General features: G+C 44.9%; 1 protein-coding gene across 2 annotated transcripts in view; it reads left to right on the top strand.

The window, feature by feature from the left end:
* The first annotated feature begins 1,725 nt into the window (after positions 1-1,725).
* The window catches only part of SRPX (sushi repeat containing protein X-linked), an 82,452-nt gene continuing 56,447 nt past the window's right edge, over positions 1,726-27,730 (top strand). For both annotated transcript variants that reach the window (XM_030575855.1, XM_030575848.1), the window contains exon 1: positions 1,726-2,216. In XM_030575855.1, the coding sequence (XP_030431715.1) occupies positions 2,147-2,216 (70 nt within the window). In that variant the 5' untranslated portion in view covers positions 1,726-2,146. The remainder of the gene's footprint in view (positions 2,217-27,730) is intronic.

Genomic DNA, 27,730 nt, shown 5'->3' with positions numbered 1-27,730 from the left:
CTGACCCCGGGGGCGCTCTGGGCTGCCGGGCTGCCGCGGCTGCGCCCTGACCCCGGGGGCGCCCTGGGCTGCCGGGCTGCCGCAGCTGCTCCCTGACCCCGGGGGCGCCCTGGGCTGCCGGGCTGCCGCGGCTGCGCCCTGGGCTGCCGGGCTGCTGCAGCTGCGCTCTGACTCCGGGGGCGCCCTGGGCTGCTGGGCTGCCGCGCTGGCGCGCTGACCCCGGGGGCGCCCTGGGCTGCCGGCTGTAGGCAGCTGCTGCCGCGGGCAGCTCAGACTACCTCTCCAACAGCAGCGGCTGCAACCATTTAAAAAATTTTTGGAGGGCGCCGCTTTTTGGCACCGTCAAATCTTGGCGCCCTGGGCTGCCACCTAGTTCGCCTAAATGGTTATACTGGCCCTGTTTGGGGGGCTTGATTCATGACTTTTGAGCACTGGAGGTTGGCAATACTGCAAATTTCTGAGCAACCAAAACTGCTCAAGTGCAGGACATCTGAAATGGGGGCTCTGGGGAATGGAATTTTCCAAGTCTAATCTGGCAATGAGTACTATCCCTCTTGTCCCACTGCTGTGATAGGAGAGGCTCTGAGCTGGCACCCATTTGCTTCTTTCTCTGGTCCACTGTTGCCAGAAAAGGGATTGGAACTAGTAGCATATTGCCTTCCCCTTATACAACTTCTGAAAGGAGATCTGGACTGGTAATCACTAGTGGAGGTGGAAGGAGATCTCTTGGCAAGTTTCCTCCCATTGTTCCCATCCTAAAGAGGGTAGTGGTCCCAGCTTGCAAATTGCTGAGTCAGTGCCACATGGCATCCCTCTCAAGTGTCCCACATAGAGCAAGTATCAGAGGGGTAGCCGTGTTAGTCTGGATCTGTAAAAGCAGCAAAGAATCCTGTGGCACCTTATAGACTAACAGACGTTTTGGAGCACCACATAGAGCAGGACATCCCACAGCTGGCCCTGATTTGTAAAGTTGTCCTTCGGTCCCGTTGCCATTGGAAAGTCTCACTTTGGCACCTGAACACAACCACATCTAGTGGCAGATACCTCCACCTCGCCCCATACATATGGTGCTGCCTCTGTCCCACACCCTTCTAGGGTAGCATGCCGCTGAGAAAGTTTGCTGGGGACCAAGCTGGGCTATGGGTGTGGATAGCTTGTGCAGGCCCCATTTGGGGCCAGTGTCTCTGACATGGGAAAGAGAGGGGAAGGTGTGCTGAGGGTCACAGACACAGACAGAGATGGGGAAGGAAGACTGGGGGTCTCTGATGCAAAATATAGTAACTGTGGCCCTGCCTCAGCAAGGGGCTGGACTTAGCCTCTCAGGGTCCCTTGCATCTGTGCATTTCTAATATTCTATGATCAGAACAAATGGTCTTTTTCTTTTAAATAGTGGATTTCCACATAACGTGCTTTTAGTACCCAGAATCATTTAGTTCCATTATAATACGGTCCAGGCTAGTTACAAGCTTGTATGTAATTTAAAAAACAAGTGTGTTCAAGAAAAAAAATGATGTCCCTCCTTTCAGAGTCTGGGGATTGAGACCTAAGCCGTGTGGTGGGGGTCCCAAGCATACACGCAGCAGCTTACTATCAGGGTGGGATCCTTCGTCTTGTGATTTTGCTGGAGGAGGGGGGGCAGGAAAGGCTGTAACACCTACTAGTTGTTACACTACTAGTCCCTTGCAGGCAGGCCGCGCTATGCCAGTGTTGGCCAGGTGTAACAGAGCGGGCTCCCCGAGCTAGCTGTTGTCTGCCCAGGAAGGCCGGGGCATGGCCCTGGGGCGTGGGACTTTGATCTTTTCCAGGCGGGAGTCCGGAGAAGAACTGCCAGCGATCAGGGCTGAGCGTCCATGGCTCCTGCAGAAACTCTTGCAAAATCCGCCTGAGGGAGGACCCAGAGCCGCCTTCAAACGGATCTGAAAGGAGCGAGAGTTGGCGGGAGAGGCTGGGAAGGCAGCTGGGTCACAGGCTCCCTGCAGCTCAGCTCGGCGCCCCGGGGGGGCGCGGGCTGGGGGAGCTCCTCAGAGGCAGGAGGAGGAGTTTGCCGCGGAGCCCCCGGGCCCGCTCGGAGAATGTCTCTGTCCCGCTCCTCCGCCTGCCCCCTAGTCGCTCAGCCTGCAGCGGGGACGGGACTCAGCCGCGCAACATGGGGAGCCGCTCGCTCTGCTTAGCCTGGCTGCTGGCCCTGGGCGTGTGCTTGAGCCTCGCGTACGAAGGTAGGGGAGCGGGGCGCCTCACCCTGCTGCGGCCGGGGCTCCCAGCCCTGAGAGGCTGCTGCAGAGGGGAGGGAAGGGAAGCAGCGGGGCAGGGGCTCCGCAGTCACTCGCCTTCCTGTGCAGCAGCAGCCCTTGGCCAGGCTCCCCGGAGAGGGACCTTTCTAGCCTCCCCTGACCCAGCCTAGGTGAGCCCTGCTGGCCTCGCGGAGTCCTCCCTCGCCAGGTGTTAGCTTGGCTGCCCCCCTGCGTAGCCCAGCGCCCCCTCCCCCAGCCTGCTCTGTGACTTGGGTTGGGACGGGAGCGGGATACCAACGTCCCTTGATTTCCCTGCACACAGATAGACCCAGGAGCCGTCCCCTGCCTGGGCTCCTCGCGTTCATTCAGCCGCTGGTCTGTTGTCGTGGGTGTAGCTGCGAAAATCTCCTGCACAAACTCTTGCAAACTTCTAACTTTACTTCACCGGCACTGCGGGAGACTGTAGAGGCGTGCTGGGCATTTCTTGTTGCCCTGGCAGGCGGTGTTGCAACTCGTTCCCCTTTCCTGAGAGGAATAGTTACTAGACTGGAAAGGCTTTCTGTATTTCCATTGAAGTCAGCCCTTCTGAAGAAAGTACGGTCCTGGGGATGTGGGGGAGAGATAACATATGGGATCTCTTAGTTTGCACTAGTAAACTGTTAAGTGATCTACACATGTTTTTACAGAAATGCAAGCCCAGTGTCATCTGCTTTTTAATGGCTTTTTAATATTTATTGATTTTTCCATTCTTTGTGGCACTCTTTTACTGTTTGACAAATGTGTGCTATTTTATTTGGCAAACATGGATTTACTTTGTGTTTCTAATGGCACTGAAATGAACAAAGCCTTTCTTGTTCTTTTAGCTCCCTTGCATTTGTACCAGCATCATAAAAGCTATCAGAAGAGGGCTCTTGAAATAGAGTTTGTTACTTACTTTCTCTATGGGAATCTGCAGGAGGGCTGCACATCTATTTTTTAAAAATTGCTGGTTCTGAAAAAGAAAAGTGGCTTAAAAAAGGTTAAATAAAATTCTCTGTAACAGAGTTTTGGACTATTTGTTTTTAAAACATGCAATTTTTTGGTTTTAAACTCCTTAAAGAAACAGTGTAGATGGTGATACCACAATGCATATTCATGTGTCAAAGGTTATCAGCCTTCCAAAATTATGGCTACAATAACACTTAAATTAGGGGACCAAAGCCAGCATATCTACCCAGTGCTCTGGATTTCCTGGTCTCTTGATGCAGGCCTAATGGTATGATACCTTGACTCATCACACCTTTTTCCTGTAAAGCTGGTGGAAGACAGTTAAGGTGCACATAGAAGCCCATGTAAGGAGCATGGAATGTCTGTGGTATTTTTAGGTGAGGCGAATGGCAAGTATGGGACCTCTCAGCTTCCCAATGTTGTTGAAGGATCTCGGTACTCAATACAGGGTTACTGAGGATTTCTTCATCTAGCTTCCCTTCCCCATGTACCATCTGAGTCTGGGCACAAAGAGGGTTTATCTTAGTTTACATTTTCAAGGACGAAAAGTTTGCATGGTGATGTAGTTTTGCTTCTTAGTGGTTACAGCAGGTTGCTTTTGTTTGTTTTTGTTAATTGTTGTAATTTAATTAAAGGTTAATTAACTAAAAGTGTTTTAGAATAATCTTGTGACGTGCCACAACTTGACCATGAATAGGTATGTTATAGCCATCATACTCCTAAAAAACAGTACTGCACTTATTCTAATGCTGTCATTCTCAAAGTATCACATGTGTTTTATCAAGTTTTAAGCTGGAAACTGAAATTTGGGTTCATTCCTAAGGCAAAAGGAAATCAGAGTCTGTAGCTGTCTGCTCCTTTAAAACAGCTATCTTTCCAAATTAAGGTATGTCAAGATGGTACCAGTGTAAACTGGCCTACAGTAACAGCTTAATACAGATCTACCCATCTGAAATAAATGCACAAAAACAAAGCTGTTCAAAACTAATGGGTATTTGTCAATTCAGCTAAGGATGTATTTGTCTAGGACCATAGAAGATAGAAGCAGTAAACAGGTAAGTGTGATTCATAGTGCAATCCAGGAATCTACAACTGTAGAACCTCTGCTTATTGGTGATATAAATTGTTTTTTTGGTCCAGGAGCATTTTTGCTTGAACTGTAGTCCTGATCTTTGGGGATAGTAAAATTAGATATGTGACTATTATAATGAGCTGAAATTAGCCTATATTTGTTGGCATGTTTCAGTTAATTTCCTTCCAACGCAAAGATGCTGGAGCACAAATTTGCGTTGTTTCTGTAATAAACACTAAGGTATTAGAAACATCAATTGCTAATTCAGTGAAGTTGACAGAATTATCTGCCCTGCCATTTCTGTGAGAGTTGCTGCTGCCAAACTCTGTTTCTTCGCTTGGGAGGACAACTGAGTGCCTTACATTGCAGGTCATCTTGATGGTATTCTTTAATTGGTCTGCATGAAAATGCTTATATCCAGTGTTTGGCTTTCTTCTTAAAGCCCTAACATGTCGCTACTGCTCTGTGTCCAGTCTCTGCTTACCCAGACTTCAAAAATCCAAGTCTTTTCCCATAATCTTTGAGTTGACCGCACAGTGGTGTGCTTGTTTCAGCTTTCATTGCATTTGAAAATCCAGTTTTCCTTTTTCTGGTAGTGGTGAAAACTCTGAGGCAGTGAAAATCAGTAGCAACTGTATTGATAAACCTACTCTATAGTTAAAAGATTACGCATTCCATTGGCCTTATCATTTAACATAGTAAAAATGTGTTTGTTTTCTTTTTGGTAAATATAAAACCTCCTGTAATTGTAAATGTGTTTTCTTTTCTCCCCAGGGTTACTTTAATCTAGAATTGTCAGAGTAGACAAGGATAGGCTTTTAAGTGATGAGTTAAAAAATCTCATTGGTGTCAATGCTTTCTTAAATACAAACAAATCATACTGTACATCTATTTTAACTGTGTGTTACAGTCAAAGAATTTGGTAATTGGTCATTTCTGCTGATAAAGAAAAGCACCCTATGTTGGATCCAGGCAGAGCTTCTGTTATTTCAATAATAATTTGCTACCTAAACATGGAAAATAGTTTGTTTTGGCTACTGCTTTGAAGTGAGACTGTTCAGCTTGCCAACTTATTAGCAATGCTGTGTTTTTGGGACCCATATTCTGAATTCAAAAGTATACAGTATTCAGAAGCAATGCTCGCCCTTTGAGGGCCCTAAGTAGGAATATTTTGGGCCCTCCCCATAACGTATACTAAAAAAGCTGCTCAGGGCCCTAAACAATTGCCTAGTTTGCTTATTCCTAGTGCTGGCTCTGACAGTATTCTACACACCATGCTCCAAATACTTTAATGAAGGCATGGTGAAAAAAAGTATCTGAATAGCAGTTGATGGTTCTGATGGTGTGCAGTAAAAACTGCTCAGGTCAAGATTACTTTAACCTTGTTTGGATAATTCTATGGGATATTCACAGACTCTTGTATTTTCCTATCACTTTGCTAATCACCAAAATGATTACAATGTTACAGATTTAAATCACAGCAGGTTAACTCAACCTTTTGTCTTTTGGTGGTGGTTAAATTCAGTTCCATGAAGTTTTACTGTGGCAGAGTCTTTCTGATGAAGTTTTAAATACAGGTGTCATTTCTGCTCTTTATTTAAAGGTGCCAGGGCATCTTTTGCTATTTGGCCAAATCTTCTCTCCAGGGATTAGAGAGGGAAAATAATTACAGTAACTCCTCGCTTAACATTGTAATGATGTTCTTGAAAAATAGTACTTGAAGCTAATCATGTAAAGCAAATCCAATATCCCCATAAAAATTAATGTAAACATTGGGGGTTAGGTTCCAGGGAAATTTTTTTCACCAGACAAGGCTAATATATATATATATGTACACATACAGTATAAGTTTTAAACAAAAAGTTCAATACTGTACACAGCAATGATGACTGTGAAGCTTGGTTGAGGTGGTGAAGTCAGAGGGTAGGCTATTTCCCAGGGAATGCTTTGGTGCCAAATGATGAACTAGCACTCAGCTGAGCCTGCAAGGGTTAACACGTTGTTCATGAAGCCTCACACTCTACAAAGCAACACAAATGGAGGGAGGGAAGACAGCATGGCGGAGACAGAGAGAGATGCACATTGCCCCTTTAAAGTACGCTAACCCCACTCTTAAGTACATTGCCTTTTTAAGTAGATTAGCAAGTTGAGATAGCAGCTGCTGCCAGTAAACTCCCTTGGTCCTGAGCCCTGTCGTGTCTCCCCCCTGCTCTGTGGAGGTAAGGTACAGGAGCGGGGTGGAGGGGGACACCCTGACATAAGGACCTCTCTTCTCCTACCCTCCTCTGCACAGCAAGCAGGAGAAGCACACAGAAGTGGAGGAGGGACAGCTAAACTGCCTGTCACTTGATAGCCTTCTGGACAGCTGCTGCACAGGGAACTTAGGGGAGCTGATGAGGGGGCTGCCGGCCCACCCTGGTTCCAAGCCCCCAGCAGCTAGCTCCAATGGGCTTCTCTTTCTGCAAGCAGTGGACAAAGCAGGTGGCTGTCAAACAACGTTATAAGGGAGCATTGCGCAACTTTAAACGAGCATGTTCTCTAATCAGCAGTATAACAACAAAACAATGTTAACTGTAACGACTTTAAGTGAGGAGTTGCTGTGGTGGAACGTTTCATTGGAGACTTCTGCTCTTTGCAGTCTCTTCCTGTGGAGGTTCCCTCCTCTGATCTTTTTCCTTAGGCAATCGTAGGCTTTAGGATAGTTCAGCAACACGGTTAAAGTCCTGAATTGTACTCATTCTATATAGGTGGTTGCACTGCTCTCATCACCATGGTATTTGAATACCTTCCAGTAGTGCATTAACCAGGGGAGGGGACAGACATTAACAGTGCCTGGAGCGGTAAAGTGATTCCTGTATGTATATATTTCAGCCAGTTTTTTGGGATCCTGGGAATGAAATAATAAGACACTGAATGAGTATATGATATTCATGAGAGGAATTCAATGTGCACTCTTCTCTATATCACATCAGTTTCAGTGGATGGAAATGAGGAAAATCATAGCTAAAATAAAGTTCATTGTAAGTAGGCACAGTTTTAAAGAAGAAATCTCAGACAGGAAGTGACCAAGGGATGGACCATGAATCTTTTGAGTGACTGGCTTGAAGAGAAAGATATGAAAACAATTTAAGAAGTGTATCAAATACTGAAAACAAAGCAGTCAAAAACTTTTAAAAGTTGATTATTTTGGGGAAGGCTATATTTATATACTCACATCATGATAATTTTTAACCTCCTAGTTTTGTTGGTTTTTGAAAAATAGCTGTTTTCAAGTATTATTATTTGAGTTACAGTGATGCCTAGACACCTCAATTGCTGTACATGCATACGGACAGTCTCTGCCCCGAAGAGATTTCAACCTAAACAGACAAAGGATGAGAGGAAAAACTGAGGCAGAGATGTTAAATGACTTGCTCAAGGTCATGCAGCAGGCTATTGGCAAAATTGGTATTAGAACCCAGCCCCTTCTTCTGATTGTCAGTCCAGGGCCCTATCCACTGGCCCATGCGGTAGAGCAATTCTGGGAATACCTATACCACTTGTGCTGTGAAGCACATGGCTTTCAGCTTCCTGTACTGGGTGTCTAAGAATTGTTTTCAGAAAGTCTCCTGTCTTTTTATTAATAATCATGGAGAAAATATTGTGTTTATATGAGATCTGTTAGTGCTTTTGATGTGCATAAACCACTCCTGTGGCATTCAGTGGCAGTTGCACCCAAGAATCCTAAAGCAGAACAAGAGTTTTACTTTTGGCCAGCTGTCCCTTCTATTTACAGATCCTAATTTCCTGTACCTACAGTAAAGTGTTACAAAAAATAACGCAGTACAGTATACCAAACAGTAAACCATAGTAACCTCTACTTGTGACCAGCCTTTTTCCACCCAACCCACTTTACTGAAAGGTTCCTGCACAGTAGAGCCGTTAAGTCCTCTGACAGGTAGACTTAGCCTACTAACAATTCAGCAACATCTTGGGAATTTTGTGCTGATGAGAAACCAAACATGAGATCATATAAATAAAAGGGTGAGGTTTCAAAAAATCACTGAGTATGTGGGATGGCCAGCTCTTATTTTACCTGCATTAAAATAGACCTCCCTCGCGAGATTCTATAGTGTACACAGAACAAGCACATAATGGCTTGGATGGGCATACGTATGCAGGGCCGGCGCTTCCATTTAGGCGACCTAGGCGGTCGCCTAGGGCACCAGGATTTGGGAGGGCAGCAGATTGCTCCGGTGGACCTCCCGCAGGCGTGCCTGCGGACAGTCCGCTGGTCCTGCGGCTCCGGTGGAGCATCCGCAGGCATGCCTGTGGCAGGTCCACCGGAGCTGCAGGACCAGTGAGCCGGCCCTGCGCCTAGGGCACCAAAAACTCTGGCGCCGCTCCTGTATGTATGCAAGGATTGCATGCAAGACAGCTGCTGTTGACAAGTTGCTTGCATCTGCAAGTGAGTGAATCCATATTATTGGTTGTTCCAGTTCATCTCTGCTGCAATAAACAAAGATTCCTCTGACTGCCATTTGGAATATTAAAGCTACGGATTCACAATTTGATAATGAGAAGATGCATTTTACTGGGTTTTGTCATCTCCTTAGATAGCAGTAGGCTGAAACAGTAGTTATAGAAAACAAATTCCATCCTGGATTGTCAGGCCAAATAGAATGGGTACAGTTCAGGTCACGTAATGGCTGAGAAAGATATGGAGTGGAAAACCGGGAACACTTGTGTTCCATTATCACATGAAACTAGTCCATTGAATAAGACACTGAGCTGGGAGTCTGGAGACCTTGTTCCTATTTCCAGCCATGTCATTTATTCATTGTGCAACCTTGGGCAAGTCACTTAGCCTCCCTCTGCCTCAATTTCTCCATCTGTAAAATATGAATAGTGATAATACCTAAGCTCTGTAAAAATGCTTTGAGATTAATGGATAAAAAGTGCTACATAGGTGAAAAGTATAATTTATGTTTCAGGCACATTTAGATACTAGAGTAGAGTGTATTACTGGAGCTACACGTGGCCTTCAGCAGCATTTCAGGCATCTTGACAGCTTTTACGAGCTTTGGATAGCTGTGTGAAAGCCGTTAAAGCAATGGTCTTATACATTCTTTTACACGGATTTGCTCCAAGTCTAACCAGTGAAGCTGGACGTATTGCTTGTTTATATCCAAGTTGAAAATCAAAAATCACTTGAGGCTGGATTACTGCAGAGATGATTCATTGATAATTCTTTAACATGGCAACAGCAGCTATCTCTGATGCCATCTATGAAGGTGATAAATACTATGTTATACAGGGCTGTGACAGCATCTGGGGCAAAGAATACTAGGTAGCCTCGAACACGTGTTTGCTGTTTCGAGTTTCGAACTGGACCTTGTCAGTCACTGAATTACTTCATTTTGCCAAGAGTGAAATGCTGGAAAGTTTTGAGAAATGATCTTTTAATCGAGGCGTGAACTATTTTTTAGTTCAGTAAATTAAAAGGTTAGTGCATACAGTGTTGCTGGCTGGCAGTGAGCACTCTTTCATGGTTTCTAGCTATTAATTATATTTAAAGGAACACCATAAAAGTTGTTCAGACTAAAAAATTATGTTACAGGACCTTAAAACTGGTTCCAGATTATATGTCTTAACTTCCATGATTCTGATCTTTGCGGTAACTTGAATTAACTGCTGATAAACTCCAGTTTTCCTGGAACGTTAAATAACCTAAACTTCTTATGTATTGTTTTGTCTTTATATGAAGATGGGCATTCTGTCAACATGAAACTGCTCAGTTTTGCCAAACGAACAAACCATTCTGATGAAGTTGTCCTTCCCTTAAATTCCCCTTTAATATGTTTTAACTCGTTTAGCCAGATTTCTTGTTTTGAGTAGGCTTGTCTGGTTGTTTGAATGCTTTCTTCCTCTCTTTTGCTATGCAAACGACACAGGTAAACAAGCAAAAGTGACTATACAGGGAAAAAAGTAGATACTGACTTGACACAAAGTGCTGTCAAATGCAGAAAATAAACTCTAAAAAGAGAAAAATATTTCTCTTTCTCAGTCATAGTATAATATTAGGGGTCACTTGGTAGCAATGCATTTTTTTTCCAACGAGAAATGTTTAAGTTGATGTCCATGCTATTAATCCTGCATAGAGAAGGGAGAAAGGACTTTTAGGATGGGAGTGATGACCAGTATGCATAGTTGAATATATCAAACAACTTGCTACTAGCTAATATTAACATGAGACGTTTCCACTGAAAAGATTATTCCATGAAAAAAGAATCACTAGTGGTTTTATGGTCTGAGCTGATGTTTCAGTTCACTTCTGTTGTATCTCAGCTTGTCTTTCTAACAACTTCTGAATGTGTTGCTGCCACCTAATACTCAACATGCCAGTCTTCGTGATCCATTTGTTAAATTTTGAAACACACCCTTTCACACTTTTCCTCACAGTCTGGATGAGCTCCCTGTAAATATCTGCAAAACTACCTCTTTGTCCTCCTTCAAATCCCTTCTTAAAACTCTCCTTTGCTATAGTGTCTGCAAACTACTTGGCAACGGTTAGGCTGCTGGTGTGCTGAAACCAACAGCCTATCATTCTGGCCAGTGTTGTCTCGCTTGTATGTGGTGCTCCCTCATTTTGTTTTTATTCTGGTTACCTGTTGTCTCTTGGCTTATACTTAGATTGTAAGCTCTCTGGGGCATAGACGATTCTATAGGTCTGTGTTTGTACAGTGTATATAGCACAATGGGGTCCTGAGCTGTGATTGGGTCGTCATGGCACTACCACAGTACAAATAATAAAGAACATAGACACCGACTTTTATTTTTTCCCCAGGTGTTTCACCCCCGCTCTGCCCTGAGGTTCTGGCGCTGCTCAGTCCTTTCCACCAAGGCCCTTGCCCACCTATCGCTCACTGCTCACCCCCTTCCCCTTAGCTCCTCTCCAAGCCACTGATCAGCTGTTTGGCGGCACCCACAGAGCTCATACCTATGATAAAGAATATCACTTCCAAAACACTTTCCTGCCAAGTCCTCTCCTTGTATCCCTTTGGTTGCTGCTGAAAATACTGTCTATCTTGCCACCAGTTTCTCAGTCTTGGCGCTATCTTCAACTCCCTCCCCTCCCCTTTTCCCCTCATAGGTTAATATAGCAGTCACATTGGGGGTACGCTTCCAAGCTCCACCCCCAAACCAAACACCATTCATTTGAGATGTCAAAATGAGGGACCATGCATAGCAGACAGAGCCCTTGCTTAAAATATGATCCTATGTGCTCTACTGGGCTCTTTGGGTTTGCATATGCCTTGTTAGGGCTAGAGGGGCTCTGCAAACCCGGCTTTCCCAGGGTGGGGCTTGGAGACCCTTTCTTCTCTTTCTAGACATGTGTAAATCCACACGGAAGTAGATAACTTAAATGTCAGCATTCTTATCATTATTGGGCACCTTGCTGAGAGAGGGACGTGGCCTGTTCACACCTCCCCAGGGTATTGGTTCAGCTGGGCCGTCTGTAGACCCAGGCTGACATCAGCACATGGGTTATGTTCCTTTAATCTTCTCAGCATCATCTTCATAACCATAAGGGCTAGTTTATTAAATTAAAGTGTGAGTTGTGGAGTACAGCGTGGCAGCCCCTGCAAAAATAACATGTTGCTGAGACACTGCAAACCACTCCAAGTCAAGGCAGGTTAAGTAGGACAATTTTTGGTGAGGTCGTTATGTAGCCTATTCAGTCAGTAGGGGCCTGATCCAAAGCCCATTGAAGGCAATGGAGAGACTTTTTTGGCTTCAGTGGGCTTTTGATTAGGCCCTGTGAGAACCCAGGGCAAATGCTCTGTCTAAATCAGTTCGGGCATATGAATGAAAATGGGGAAAGTGTATGGATGCATGAAATGTTCACACATCATTTTGACTTTGAGATAGCTTAAACAATTTCAGGCTATCATGAGTTGTTTAAAACAAGATCATACAAGCAGCTGGGAATCTTGATGACTGTAACAGAACATTTGTGTTCTTCTTAGCCCACGTCCAGACTACCCTGCGGTATCAGCGGGTTAAAATCGATTGCTCGGGGATCGATATATTGCGTCTAGTCTAGACGCGATATATCGATCCCCGAGCGCGCTTACATCGATTCCGGAACTCCATCAACCCGAACGGAGTTCCGGAATCGACACGGAGAGCCGCGGACATCGATCCCGCGCCTTCTGGACGGGTGAGTAATTCGATCTTAGATATTCGACTTCAGCTACGTTATTCACGTAGCTGAAGTTGCGTATCTAAGATAGATTTTCCTCCCCTAGTCTGGATGAGGCTTTATGCTCCTCTTCATGAGTAGTGGAACCTGACAGCTCTGATGCTGCTGGTAGCTTTCAGAGAGACAGTAATGATATTCTCTGATATGAGAAATTGCAGTTGCTTTTTTGAGGAGAATGCATAGTCTGGTAATTCCTTGAGTTAGCCATCTATAGATGATATAGGTATGTTGAAATGGGTTATTGATATTTACTGCATTATTTCAGCCACCACAGCTTCCAGATTTGAATTATAAATGTATAAAAATGCTTTAAGAAGACAGAGGAGAGCTTTGCAGCTTTACAACAACGTGGCTGAAGATGACTTAGACATAAATTTCCTGATCTTTTGTTTCAGAAAGTGTTGTGGCCAAGGTTATAACCATGTGTGAATGTTAAATATGTGTGCGTTTGAATAATTTTCAAGAATGAGTTAAAAAACTTGTTTTCTACAGCTTGCTCTGAAGTTGCTGCAGTTAGCCAGAGGAGACCGTTAGCACTGTAGAAGGTTTTCTTTATGATCTTGCCAATTTGTACTTCTTGCACAACTTTGCGTGGACAGCATTATTCAAATCATATATTTGAGAAGACTGGTTAAAGCAGCTGGCCCTTAGAAGTACAGTATAAATACATCTGAGATTTCAAGGGATGTAATGAAGAGTTTGATGCGTAGATTATCAGTTTGTGATAAAGCAAGACAAATATATTATGTTCCACCACCACCACCCCATTCTCTTGTTTGTCTGTTCAGGAAATGCCATTTCCTTTTAAGGAACTAGAAGTAGACATGTGGGACGTATGGACCCTAAGAATAGCATCATAGTTTGAATGTAGTTGTGTATTCATTCTATCAGTCAGGTTTCTTCAGCTCTGCTTTGTTATGCTGAATGGTTTACCCAAAGCCTACAGTTAACCAGCATGGGCTGGCAAAGAGTGAGTCAGTTTTAACCAAGTCTGACTGTACCACCAATGTTAAACCTTCCAGGGACTGTGGTCCATGCTGGCATCATTCAGAGGATCTTTGTCAGACTTGTTACCATAGCCTTGCCACCTAGGATGAGACATTGTCTCCAACTTGTGTCGGAGCTGAGTTATAAGCCTAAATAAGTTACAGTTTCCTCTGGAGTTTTTAACTTTTGGTCAGTGGGGAAAAAAAGCTTCAGAGTAATTGCTGCGCATTTATAAGGAATATTTAATTTGAATCTCATCAGAATACATGCATTCTTTTTGTCTGGCTTCACTATGTCACTCACAAGTAAAACAGGCCACAATGAATATGCATTCATCCGGCTATTTTACAAGATTAAAAACACATTAGGACTGAAAACAGTCCATGCTTGAGATTAAATGTTCTAGCCAGAGGCAGATCCCAAAGACTGCATGTTGGCCTCCAAGTTCCAGAGGCAATGCCCTGGTGGGAAATCTAGTCTCCCCAGCCACCACATGCTCCCAGTGGCTAGCAAAGGAGTGGATATTGGGTTTCTTGCCAGGGTGCATCTCTGGCCCCTGACTGGGGGATCCATCTTTCATATCAGCTTCTGGTTGGTAGATGTTTGATAAATGTGTAGTCCCTTCGCCTCTTCCGACTCTACCTCTGGCTGTTGGAAGTAAGAATGAACTTTCTCACCAACCCCCAGATACCCAGAACTTCCAGTTAGTTGTGGGGAGTCTGTTACTCTTTCCCTTCACTACCATTTGGTTTTGGGTTCTTTTCCTTCCCAGAAATACCTATTGAGAACTCCACAACAGCAATATAGGTAAGTGCCATGTCAGTTTAACTCTGCTGCTGATTGAGAAAGCTACATATGCAGTAGCCTACCTCAGCTGCTGCTATGTAGTGTTCCCCAGCAGCAGCAGCTACAACAAATTGATTTGGCTCTTACTTGTGTTGCTGTTGTAAGGTTCTGAACAGCAACGGTGAAACTGACCAACATCTTGTTAATTTCACTCTGCCACTGCTTACTTCCCTCCAATCTTTTCCTGAGCTCAGTCTCCTGAGTCTCAAGGGAGTCCCCTGTTTGCTTTTCCAGATCTTACAGATACTATGTGAAGTGGAGTTATACTTACTGATACCATTTTTAGAAAAAAATGGTCAGTTTTAAAATCATAATCTAAGTAAGGTTAAATCCCTTCTTTTTGTTTGAACAATCATTTGTCCTTGGTAGAAAACTGCCTGGCCTCCAGTACATTTTCTTCATTATTGTAGTAGAATAGAAGAGACAATATATTGAAGGCAGCATGTTACAGTTGATAGGATACTAGACTGGGAGTCTGGTTCCAGTCACATCTCTGCTATTGACTCATTTTGTGTCCTTGGGAAACTTGTTTAACCACTCTGGCCCAGATCTTCAAAGCTATGTTGGTGCCTAATGCCTGTTGATTTCATAGGGTGTTAGGTGCCTAAATAACTTTGAGCATCTAGATCTCTGTGTCTGTTTTCCTCTCGGTAAAGGGGAGATAATGATATTTGTCCCTCATGATAAAACACTTTGGGAGCTTTGGCTGAGAAGCATTGTGTAAACACCAAGTTCTATTGTTACTATTATATGTGCAGTGCATCATAATAATTGAAAACACATGCAGAATTTACACTCTTATTTAGTTACAGAACCTTCACAAAGAGTTAGTAAGCTATTTTTAGATCTGAGATCTCCTTGTCTCTGAAAGTGTGAGATTTATGACTAGCATCATACCTTGGAGTGTCATGTCTACCATCTTCTCAAACACAGTTTTTTCCTCTGCCTTTTTATTGTTTCATTTACAGCTCTTTGACACACATTCCATTTTTTTTTATCATTATCAGAAGCCACCATTTAAAATATATTGGTTTAGAGTTCGAATGTGATGAGTACTTGATAATATATTTAAGTGATTTGATATAAAATCTTTTTGGGGAGACACAGTAATGATGACCGAAACTGTAGACAGGTTTTCTGTGATGGAGTTTGCAGCCAGCTGTTCCAAATTCTGAGGCCTAGTCTACACTACAAAGATCAGCATAAGCTGCCTTGCATCAAACTAGTTGCATATGTGTCTACAGTTATATTTGTCTTGCAGCGAAGTAAGCGCCCTGTTATGGCGACGCAGTAGCACTACCTCCCCAAATGGCATAACGCCGTAGTCAATGTACTGAGGTCGAAGCAGTGGAGTGTACTGCTTCATAGTTGACCGTTGTCAATCCTAACAGTCCTCCAGCAGCTGTCCCACAATGCCTGACACTGACCACTCTGGTCACAGTGTTGAACTCGTTGCTCAGGGGTCACAGAGGCTGAAAGCCTGCCCCCCCCCTTAAAACCCTGCAAATTTTTTAGATGCCTTTTCCTGATAGCCCAGCTTGGCGAGCCCAGCAAGCTGCTCCCCATCGTTGTGCGTAACTGCCCAGCTGACTGGTCTGGAGTAGACAGGAGATACTGGATCTCCTGGAGCTGTGCCGAGAAGAGGCTGTGCAGGCACAGCTACAGACCAGCTATAGAAATGTGACCATCTACAAGTAGGATACAGGAGAATGGGTATGAAAGGGACCAACTGCAGGGCTGGGTGAAAGCAAAGGAACTGCAGCAGGCATACCAGAAGGCCAGGGAGGCCAGCCTTCAATCCACTGCTGAGCCACAGACCTGCAGCATTTACAAAGAGCTGCATGCCATACCTGGAGACCCCACCACCACCCTGCAGGCCACTCTGGATACCTCCAAAGAGCCTGGGACACAGACCCCTGCCATTAACAGCCAGAAGGAGGAGGTGGTGGATGGGGGACATGCAGCTGGGGAGGTCCAGCTGTGCCTTATGCCAGGACCTGTTTGACTTCACTGAAGTTCAGTCAATCCTGGCAGTTGAGCGTGCACAAGCCCAGTGGAGGGGAAGAAACCATGGGTAAGTGTGTATATGTATTTCCCATTACAGTGATGCACACAGCTATTGACTTTTCATTAATCTGCTTGTACCAGAAGACATACCAGTGCAACAACATGAGGTAGCGCTGTTATCCACTTTTCACTCCCCTGTAGAGTTAGGCAGAGGGGCTCTGCAGATCAATTTGTTTATGTATACAGGGATGCCCCTTGAATCTCCTGAGAGATCTGGATGCAACTTTCATGGAAGTACTCTGCAATCCTCTCTCAAAGGTTTCTAGGAATGGCAGCCTTATTTCTTTCTCCGCAATAGGACACTCTCCCACACCAGCCTGCAATAACTTTGGCAGACGCCATTGCAGGCTGGCAGCATACAGGCCAGCATAGCTTTGGAGTGCCAGTAGCAGCTGTGCTCTCTGTGCCTTAAGAGTGAGATACCAGCTAAAATCACTGTCACTTGTGGACAGTGGTACCAGTATTCAGTGCCATTGCCATATACTCATAGTTTCATGTGACCGAACTGTTCCATCCTTATTTCCCTCACCCCTGGTAGGCCATACTGAGCAGGGTTGGTGTTGTGAGTGGTGCTGTGCACAATCTCCACTCTGCAGAACTCCTGAGCCAGATAAGGAGGAGAAGGAAGAGGACTCGGGAGCCTGCAAGCCAGTGCTGCTGTGGACATCAAGCAGAGGGCCTGAAGGATGAATATTTCAGACTGTATGGAGAGAGAGGCCCAGGATCCCAGTAGGAAAAGGAGATGTAGATGTACCAGGACATAATCGGGATTCTCGGGCAGCAAACACAGATGCTGCAGACTCTTGTGGACCTACAGGTTCAACAATCACAGGCTCGCCTTCCTTTGCAGTACATGGAGAACTCTGTTACAGCACCTCCCTACGGCCCCCTCAACATTCCCATGTATCATCAGCAGCTGTATCCCTACCCCTACTACTCCACACCTGGAGAAAGTAAAGACAACCACAGCATTACATATACTGACCTGTGAGCACCACAGTGGTTGTATGTGTATTTTTCTTTGCATGGTTGTACTAGTCAATAAAATTCTATTCTTTGGAAAATAATTCATCTTTATTAGTTCACAACATATTCTGCATAATGCCTAGTGGTACAGAAAGCACCCACTTGTTTTTGTACAGTGTGACAGAACTCATAGGATCAATGACAAACAGTTTAATAATTATAAATGTACAGCAAGCACCACAAAATTAATACATGCATTGACAGTGTTATATTTGTAGATGTGTACCACACAATTCCGAACAGGCCCTCAAACTGCAGGGCCAGGTAAAGCACAGTACATCAACACATTACTGTTAGTGCTTTTTTTTCCAAGGCCTCCCTCAGCTGTATAGCTCTGTATACGCTCTTCTAATAGCCCTTGTGCCTGGCTGTTTAAATTCAGCAGAGAGCCACTCCACCTCCTCCCTCCACCCCAGAGGCAATGTTTTGCCTCACAGATATTATTCAGAACACAGCAGGCAGCTATAACTATTGTGATATTTTTCTCACAGAGAACCAGTCTTGTGAGTAAACAACGCCACTGTACCTTTAGCCTATCAAAAGCACATTCAACTGCCATTCTGCACGGGCTAAGCCAGTATTCGAATCTTTCCTTTGGTGCTGTTGAGGTGGCTGGTGTATGGCTTCATGAGCCAGGGAAGCAAGAGTTAGGCTGGGTCCACCAGGATCACTATTGGCACTTCAGCATCACCAGTGATAATTCACCAGTTGGGAAAGAAAGTTCCTGCTTGCAGTTTTCTGAGGAGTCGCATGTTCTTGAAGATAAAAGCATTATGCCTCTTCCCTGATCAACTCATGCTGTGTTAGTGAAATGTCCCTGGTGATCCGACAGTGCTTCATAACCATAGAAAAGTAGCCCTTTCAGTTGATATACTTTGAGGCAAGGTAGGCTGGTGCCAAAATAGGGATATGCATGCCATCAATTGCTCCATTGCAGTTCAGGAACCCCCTTGCCGCAAATCCATCCCCTATGTCCTGCACATTGCTGAGAGTCACAGTACTGCATAGCAGGAGATGATTAATGACTCTGCCCACTTGCATAACAGCAGCTCCCACCGTGGATCTTCCAATTCAAAAATGATTTCCCACTGGCCAATACTAATCCAGTGTTGCACATTTAGATCGTGAGGGTTGGAAGGGACCTCAGGAGGTCACTGAGTCCAACTCCCTGCCCAAAGCAGGAGCAATCCTCACACAGATTTTTACCCCAGTTCCCTAAATGGCCCTTTCAAGGATTGAACTCATAGTCCTGGGTTTAGCTGGCCAATGCTCAAACCACTGAGCTATCCCTACCCAGTGTGATTGCTATTCATGTCTCCAGCATAAATGCAGCTCTCATTCTGGTGTGCATACAGTGGAGATCTGGGACAAGCTTGGCACACAAATCCAGGAATGTGGCCTTTCACATCTGAAAGTTCTGCAGCCACTGCCCATTGTCCTAAGCCTGCATTATGATATGATCCCACCAGTCAGTGCTCGTTTCTCCGGCCCAGAAGCAGCACTTTTTGGTTATGATTTTGAATTATTTTGACAAAAAGATCTTTCTGATTGGCAGTTGTGTGCCTAGGTTTGTAACTGAATGCTCAATACAAGACTATATTAATCAAATTACTATGCTTTTAGATAGTTTAGATGGCATTTCAGACCTCTTGGGCATGATAGCAAAGTGTGTTGATCAGAGAAACTCATTTTGTGCCTGAAAGTCCATTTGATTATGCTCAGTTAATTAGACATTCTTAAGAAATAGGTGGGCAAGAATGTCATATTCTTAGAATTTATTGTGTGTTCCAGCATTAATAATTCAAGTGTATGTTTTATTACCTACAAATCATACTTTAAATGGTATTTCTGAACAAAAACACTGAACGGTACCCTTTAAAAGATAAGAAGGAATTAGAATTTACAGTACAGCAGAGAGGGAACCCTAATAGTCCTAAATCAGAGCCAAAGCTGGGGGAATGGAAGTAAGTCTTCCATCAAGTCTGAATGGACTCACGACAATAAGCCTCTACGATGAAAATGAAATAGATTATTTCTTCATTTATTGTAATATGTCTTCTTAGGACAGCCCTAGAGTATTCCTTCTTCACTGGGTGCATAACAAAGTCATTCTTCCATTATTATAGAAGGGAATGGAAGAAAGAAAAGAGAACTTGCAGTTTGTAATAAGTGACGTGCTTTACGATGACATTTATTATTACTGTAGTTATTATTTATGTGTGCTGTAGTAGTTCCTGAAGATTTCAATCAAACTCAGGGCCCTGTTATGCTGGACAGACTCACAGGAAGTCATGGTCTCTCCCCCAAAGAATTTGGAATCCTATTTAAAGCAAGAAACAATAATTTGTGAGTGTGACAGACAAAGCAGGGAAGTGTGGGTGGGAGGGCAATGGTAAGAACTTGTGGTTACGTTGTTAGATATTGCACAATTGGTCATTTCAAATCCTCCAATTTAAATAAATCAACTGAAAAACGTGGTTCATTGGGCTGTTCAGCCAACTGCAGATTTTTCAAGTTCCCATGAGAACTGACATACAGCAACCTGGTATAGATTAGATCTTCCCCACAACTGCTTTGAAAGCTGTATTATTTTATTCTCAAATAGGCTCTTTGTCCCAGATCCACAAAAGTACTTAGGCACCTTCGCCTCAGATGTAGGCCCACAAAACTCTCACCAAACGTTGTAGGTGCCTAAACTGTCTCAGCACCTAAATCTTCAGGGTAAAATGTCCCTAGGCACTTACGTTTTTGCCTCTGGGCATGCGCAGTGGTGCCTCACTCTAGGCATCCAGACGCCTATTTCCTGCCTAGGCCCCAGAATGATCCACAAACGAGGTAGACAGGCATTCATCTGCCTTAGTCTTGTGTGGGGCCCTTTGCTTGATCCTATGCTGATAGATGTTGAATTGTTTTAAACTGCCACAGGACTGGTTTTACTGCTACTGGGAGAATACTACAAAGCCTTTCATTGCAGGGGGAGGTGAAGGGAAATGGTGCGGGGGATAAATGGTAACAGGAGTGAATGAGCTAAAAATAGGGACTATGGAACCCCCATTTCTCTAGGACGTTCAGGCTTACTAGGTTTCCAGTTTAAATGGGCGTGGTTTTAAGTGATGCTATACATACCTGATTAGGTAACACTGACTAATGCATGAAAATACAATAATTTATGGAGCAACTTGCTTATTCGGCATAGGGCCTGATCCTGCATTTGGTGTACACCCAAAATTCCCAGCGGTTTCAGTCAGAGGGCTTGTCTACATCACAAAGTTGCAGCGCTGGTGAGGGGGTTACAGCGCTGCAACTTAGGAGGTGTACACATCTGCAGGGCATCACCAGCGCTGCAACTCCCTGTTTGCAGCGCTGGCCGTACTCCCGTTTTGTCTCGGGTGTAGAGGATCCAGCGCTGGTGATCCAGCGCTGGTAATCAAGTGTAGACACTTACCAGCGCTTTTCTTGACCTCCGTGGAATAAGCAGGTATCCCAGCATACCTGAGGAAGCCTCTGGTAATCAAGCTGGTCTCCTTCCCCGGTTTGCTCTCGCCCCGAACCCCGAGCAAGCAGGTCTCCTTCCCTGTGGTTTGCAGAGTGGTTCGGGGAACGCGAGAGCAAACCGCAGCGAAGCTGGTCTCCTTCCCCGGTTTGCTCTCGCGTTCCCCGAACCTCCGTGCAAGCAGGTCTCCTTCCCTGCGGTTTGCAGGGGGGTTCGGGGAACGCGAGAGCAAACCGCGGCGAAGCTGGTCTCCTTCCCCGGTTTGCTCTCGCGTTCCCCGAACCTCCGTGCAAGCAGGTCTCCTTCCCTGCGGTTTGCAGGGGGGTTCGGGGAACGCGAGAGCAAACCGCGGGGAAGCTGGTCTCCTTCCCCGGTTTGCTCTCGCGTTCCCCGAACCTCTGTGCAAGCAGGTCTCCTTCCCTGCGGTTTGCAGGGGGGTTCGGGGAACGCGAGAGCAAACCGCGGCAAAGCTGGTCTCCTTCCCCGGTTTGCTCTCGCGTTCCCCGAACCCCCCTTGAAGCCGCCCAACAGCGCTGCAGTATGGCCACATCTAACACCACTTGCAGCGCTGGTTGCTGTAAGTGTGGCCACTCTGCAGCGCTGGCCCTATACAGCTGTACTAATACAGCTGTAACAACCAGCGCTGCAAAATTTTAGATGTAGATATACCCAGAGTTTTGCATGCATGAGAAATGCAGGATTGGTCTTATATCCCATGGTCTGGGCAGCTGGCCAGGATTTCACCTCTCTCTAACTTGTATTATCAGACAGGCAAGAAACATTTTTTATATGTCCTACCCAATCTACAAAACAAAAAGGAGCACTTAGAACTAGACAGGAGCTTGGATACATTGACCAATGTGGAATTCTCACTCAGGGTCTCATCCTGCTCCAATTGAAGTCAGTCCCAAGGCTCCCATTGATCTCAGTGATTCAGAATCAGGCCTTCAGTCAGCATTGTAAACAGGAAGCAAATGCATTCAATTAAGAAATCCAGGTACAGTCAGTTGCCTGGCATGACAGTGTCTGTGTGGTCCAAGCCATTGTTAAGCTTTTTCCAGGGGCTATGCTGCATTCACATCTGACAGAAGAGGTGGTTTCTTCAATGGGTACAGAACTGCAGTTCTTCCATTACCCAAAAGGATTTTTCAGGTCAGAAAGTAAAATTGTTACCTTTGTGACACCATAATGCCTTCTGTACCCCATCACTATTGCTCAAGTCCACCGCAACTATTATGAATGTGGTCACTCCTCCATTTTTCCCTCCCGTGAGGTGCAGATGATTTCTAATAGGGAGTCTTGACCTTTTCTCCATCATATTAGGCTGTACCTTGGTGTACCTTTCCACACAGCTCTGACGTTTCCATACCCAGGGGCAATCCTAGGTGTCTCAGATTTTTTGTCCCCAAATGGATTCCTGCTACCTCCATCTTTCTTTACAGATAGTGACTTTTAATAGTGCTTTGTAAAGCAGTTTAATTTTCCTGTGGTTCCTTTTACTGCCTTTGCCCACGTCCAGACTACCCCGCCGTATCGGCGGGTTAAAATCGATTGCTCGGGGATCGATATATTGCGTCTAGTCTAGACGCGATATATCGATCCCCGAGCGCACTTACATCAATTCCGGAACTCCATCAACTCGAACGGAGTTCCGGAATCAACACGGAGAGCCATGAACATCGATCCCGCGCCGTCTGGACGGGTGAGTAATTCGATCTTAGATATTCGACTTCAGCTACGTTATTCACGTAGCTGAAGTTGCGTATCTAAGATCGATTTTCCTCCCCTAGTCTGGACGAGGGCTTAGTACCCTGCCTCTGTGGTTTGTCCAGTGAGAGTAATATGCTACATTCATGTGTCTCCGGGGCCATCAAGTCTAGCAGAGAAGCTTGAATTTTGTCAGCATGTCTCTCTAAATGTGCAAACTCTAAATGTTCCAGAGTGCATTTTTCAGACTTTGATGTCTCTGTGTCATGAGAAATATAATGGGGTCCAGATTCTTTGTTCTGTGAGGCAGGCAATATGTTGCTTTTTCTCACCCCTCCCCCCCACCAACATTCCTTATATTTGGGATAGTTTAAACATTATTTTGGCAATAGCTTATGAAGATTATAAAATAGTGTCAATAAAACTATAGGAACAAACAAAACTGTAAATCTTCTTTAAAACTCTCAAAGAAAACAGCTGGTTTTTTTCTGAAATTGGCCTACCCTTCCTGCCCCAACCTCCATTCTAACCTTCTTAGGATCTGTGGATGCTTTGCATGCAGCGTGTATGATGTTTGGACCGTGTCAATAACCTTAGTCCCAGATTTGGACCTTAGCGTCCAAAATATGGGGGTTAGCATGAAAACCTCCAAGCTTAGTCACCAGCTTGGACCTGGTACTTGCTGCCACCACCCAAAAAATTAGAGTGTTTTGGGGCACTCTGGTCCCCCTGAAAAACCTTCCCTGGGGACCCCAAGACCCAAATCCCTGGAGTCTCACAACAAAGGGAAATAATCCTTTCCCTTCCCCCTCCCAGGTGCTCCTGGAGAGATACACAGACACAAGCTCTGTGAATCCAAACAGAGGGACTCCCCCTCTCCGTTCCCTTTCCTGGAAACAAAAAGGATTTTCCTATTCCCCCAGAGGGAATGCAAAATCAGGCTAGCCAATTCAACACACACCGATCTCCCCTGATTTCTTCCTCCCACCAATTCCCTGGTGAGTACAGACTCAATTTCCCTGAAGTAAAGAAAAACTCCAACAGGTCTTAAAAGAAAGCTTTATATAAAAAAGAAAGAAAAAATACAAATGGTCTCTCTGTATTAAGATGATACAATACAGGGTCAATTGCTTAAAAGAAATATGAATAAACAGCCTTATTCAAAAAGAATACAAATCAAAGCACTCCAGCACTTATATTCATGCAAATATCAAAGAAAAGAAACCGTATAACTTACTATCTGATCTCTTTGTCCTTACACTTAGAAACAAAAGATTAGAAAACAGAACTACTTCTCCAAAGCTCAGAGAAAGCAGGCAGCCAGAAAACAAAGACCTCAGACACACAATTCCCTCCACCCAAAGTTGAAAAAATCCGGTTTCCTGATTGGTCCTCTGGTCAGGTGCTCCAGGTGAAAGAGACATTAACCCTTAGCTATCTGTTTATGACAGGCCGTTTTTGCATTCTGTACTAAATAAGTGTTGACACCTGACTCTCATATTTCAGTAATCAAGGGATCATATTCTTTTATGGCAAGCAGTAACTTCAAATTGCTGAGATTAGTATCTGAGGTTCTCTTCCAGATAACTGGCTGGATGTTGGTAATGCTTGCCAAACTTCCTTTAAAAATAATAAAACAGAAATTCTTTCTTTCTTTCTTTCTTTCTTCACAGATTGCCTGGAAAACAGTAATATTTATGTCACATGTTCAGCACTGTAGTGTGTGTTACATTGTATACAATGCAACTTCATCTGTTTCATAAAAACTATTCAGAAATTCTACTTTACAGAATTAAATGATATAATTAGAGATAAGTGAGGGAGAGGAAAGTTATCAGCAATAGGCGGGAGTGGAGGGGAAGCATGATTAGTTGAGATTTGAAATGAGGTAGTGGTGGAAGAGAGAGAGGCAGGAAGTCTGTATCAGATGGCAGACAAAGCAATGGAGAAGACCCCTGGACCAACTGTGGACATGTAGTGTAGCATCAAGGAAAGAAGAGAGCAAGAGCAGTCATGAGGGACAGAAGGAATGGGGTCAAGGAGAGAGAGTTGGAGGGCAGAGAATGGGGAGAAGGAGAAGAGTGGTAAGCAGGCCTGACTCTGCTACTGGTGTGGCAAGGGTAGTGATGCCAGTGTCTGGGGCAGCGAGTTCTCTAGGATTTTCCCAATTTGGCTGTCCTGGTTGTTTCTAGTGAAACTGGTTTGACTGGGGACAGAGAGTGGAAATTAGTCTGGAAGGCTTATGGAGAGGACTAAAATGGGGCAGTTGCCTTTTTCTCCTGTTTCCTCTTCTTCCAATCCTACACCTCCTGAAAGCCCTGCAAACCTGCTATACATGCATCCCCTGGCTTCCCTGGCAGTTGTCTCAGTGGTAAGGCTCTGCCTGTGGAACTCGCTGTCGGAAGAGTTTTGTTACAATCCTCCTGTGGCTGCTTTGAAGATCTCCTAAATCCTTTCTAATTGTCTGATTAGTCAGTGTGTGTTGACAGGAGAGGAGGTTGTTGGACATAGTTTTTGTTAATTTATAATATCAGTGTTGCCATCCTTGAATTTTAAAAAACAGTATCTCCAAAATGATTACAAATATTAGATTTTAAAAAATAACGTGTTGGGGTTTTTTTAATTTGTCTTCTAGTTTTTGAACCTTTAGGATTCAGGTTTTTGAGCTTTTTGCTGTTATCTCAAGCACTAGAAAATTTACTTTTTAAAATTTTTAATAAAAGCAGAGATTGTCCCATAATCACATGACTCCAGTCGCTGACCAAATGTCCTGAGTCTCGCAATAAAATCATGAGAGTTGGAAACACTGAATTTACATTTTCTTAAGTACAGTGTTCTGGTGACTTTTTGTAACACGCACTTAGCAATTTACCTCATAATAGTATAATGACAGCATCCTGACAACAGGACCAATCACCACAGATCCAAAGGAAGACTTGGTAGTCTTCTTGTTTGAGAGAGGAAAGTGAAATCTTAGATGACCTGCTCCAAGTGTGTTGTGATAGGTGTGTGCAGGACCCATGGATCTTGCAAGGTATGTCGTGGGGGGTGTTGATCACTGTAGCAAGGAAGATATGTCTGCAAGTTTCGCATCTGTTGTTCTGACAGAGTCTGTCATCACTTTGAGTTAGTGTGTCCTGGACACAAGCTCCTGCCAGACACATCTCCACTGCTACAATGATCAACACCCTCCACAACTCCCATTTCAAGATCTGTGGTCCTACACATGCCTATTGCAACTTGTGGTTTACCACATCTACTGCACTAACTGTCCCAATAACAATTATGTAGGAGAAATCCAACAATCACTATGCTCTCAAATAAACTCACAGAGGAAATTGATAAAAGACAAAAACACCTTGTCACCTGCAGGTGAACACTCTTCACCAATGACATGTTTCAGAGTAGCAGCCGGTTAGTCTGTATCCGCAAAAAGAACAGGAGTACTTGTGGCACCTTAGAGACAACAAATTTATTTGGGCATAAGCTTTCGTGGCCCACAGCATCCGAAGAAGTGGGCTGTAGCCCACGAAAGCTTATGCTCAAATACATTTGTTAGTCTCTAAGGTGCCACAAGTACTCCTGTACTTTTCACAAAGCTATCACTCTATATCTGACTTATCAGTCCTCATTCTCAAAGGAAACCTTCACAGCACTTTCAAAAAAAACAAGCCTGGGAACTTAAATTCATAACTCCGCTAGACACTAAAAATCATGGAATGAATAGAGAGATACTGGATTTATGGCTTATTGCCACTCATCTATAACCCACTAACAACCCACCCAGCTGCTTTTGCCCCCATGCTTTCCCCACTCTGACTGGAGGAGTGTTAACAGACCACTTCACTTTGAATGGTCCCTTGAAATGTGTGTTAACTACTTATGTTAAACAAAGTATTCCATCTTGGTTTGAGCTGTGACACTCTCAGGGTATGTCTACATCTACAATTTTGCAGCACTGGTTATTACAGCTGTATTAGTACAGCTGTATAGGGTCAGCGCTGCAGAGTGGTCACACTTACAGCAACCAGCGCTGCAAGTGGTGTTAGATGTGGCCACACTGCAGCGCTGTTGGGCGGCTTCAAGGGGGGTTCGGGGAACGCGAGAGCAAACCGGGGAAGGAGACCAGCTTCCCCGCGGTTTGCTCTCGCGTTCCCCGAACCCCCCTGCAAACCGCAGGGAAGGAGACCTGCTTGCTCGGGGGTTCGGGGAACGCGAGAGCAAACCGGGGAAGGAGACCAGCTTCCCCGCGGTTTGCTCTCGCGTTCCCCGAACCCCCCTGCAAACCGCAGCGAAGGAGACCTGCTTTCTCGGGGGTTCGGGGAACGCGAGAGCAAACCGCAGGGAAGGAGACCTGCTTCCCCGCGGTTTGCTCTCGCGTTCCCCGAACCCCCCTGCAAACCGCAGGGAAGGAGACCTGCTTGCTCGGGGGTTCGGGGAATGCGAGAGCAAACCGGGGAAGGAGAGCAGCTTCCCCGCGGTTTGCTCTCGCGTTCCCCGAACTCCCCTGCAAACCGCAGGGAAGGAGACCTGCTTGCACGGGGGTTCGGGGAACGCGAGAGCAAACCGGGGAAGGAGACCTGCTTGATTACCAGAGAGGCTTCCTCAGGTATGCTGGGATACCTGCTTATTCCACGGAGGTCAAGAAAAGCGCTGGTAAGTGTCTACACTTGATTACCAGCGCTGGATCACCAGCGCTGGATCCTCTACACCCGAGACAAAACGGGAGTACGGCCAGCGCTGCAAACAGGGAGTTGCAGCGCTGGTGATGCCCTGCAGATGTGTACACCTCCTAAGTTGCAGCGCTGTAACCCCCTCACCAGCGCTGCAACTTTGTGATGTAGACAAGCCCTCAGTACATTTCCCAGACCTGACGAAGAGCTCTGTGTGGCTTGAAAGCTTGTCTCTCTCACCAACCAAAGTTGGTCCAATAAAAGATATTACCTCACCCTCCTTGTCCTTCTCCCTCTTTCGCATATGTAACCTATGATGTGTAAGCAATATATACACTCAGATAATCACAAAACTATGGAATACACTGATTTGGCCATGCATACACTGTGTGACAC

Source organism: Gopherus evgoodei, chromosome 1 (genome assembly GCF_007399415.2).
Source record: "Gopherus evgoodei ecotype Sinaloan lineage chromosome 1, rGopEvg1_v1.p, whole genome shotgun sequence".
Classification (NCBI taxonomy): Eukaryota; Metazoa; Chordata; order Testudines; family Testudinidae; genus Gopherus; species Gopherus evgoodei.
This window is presented reverse-complemented; position numbering and strand designations above follow the sequence as displayed.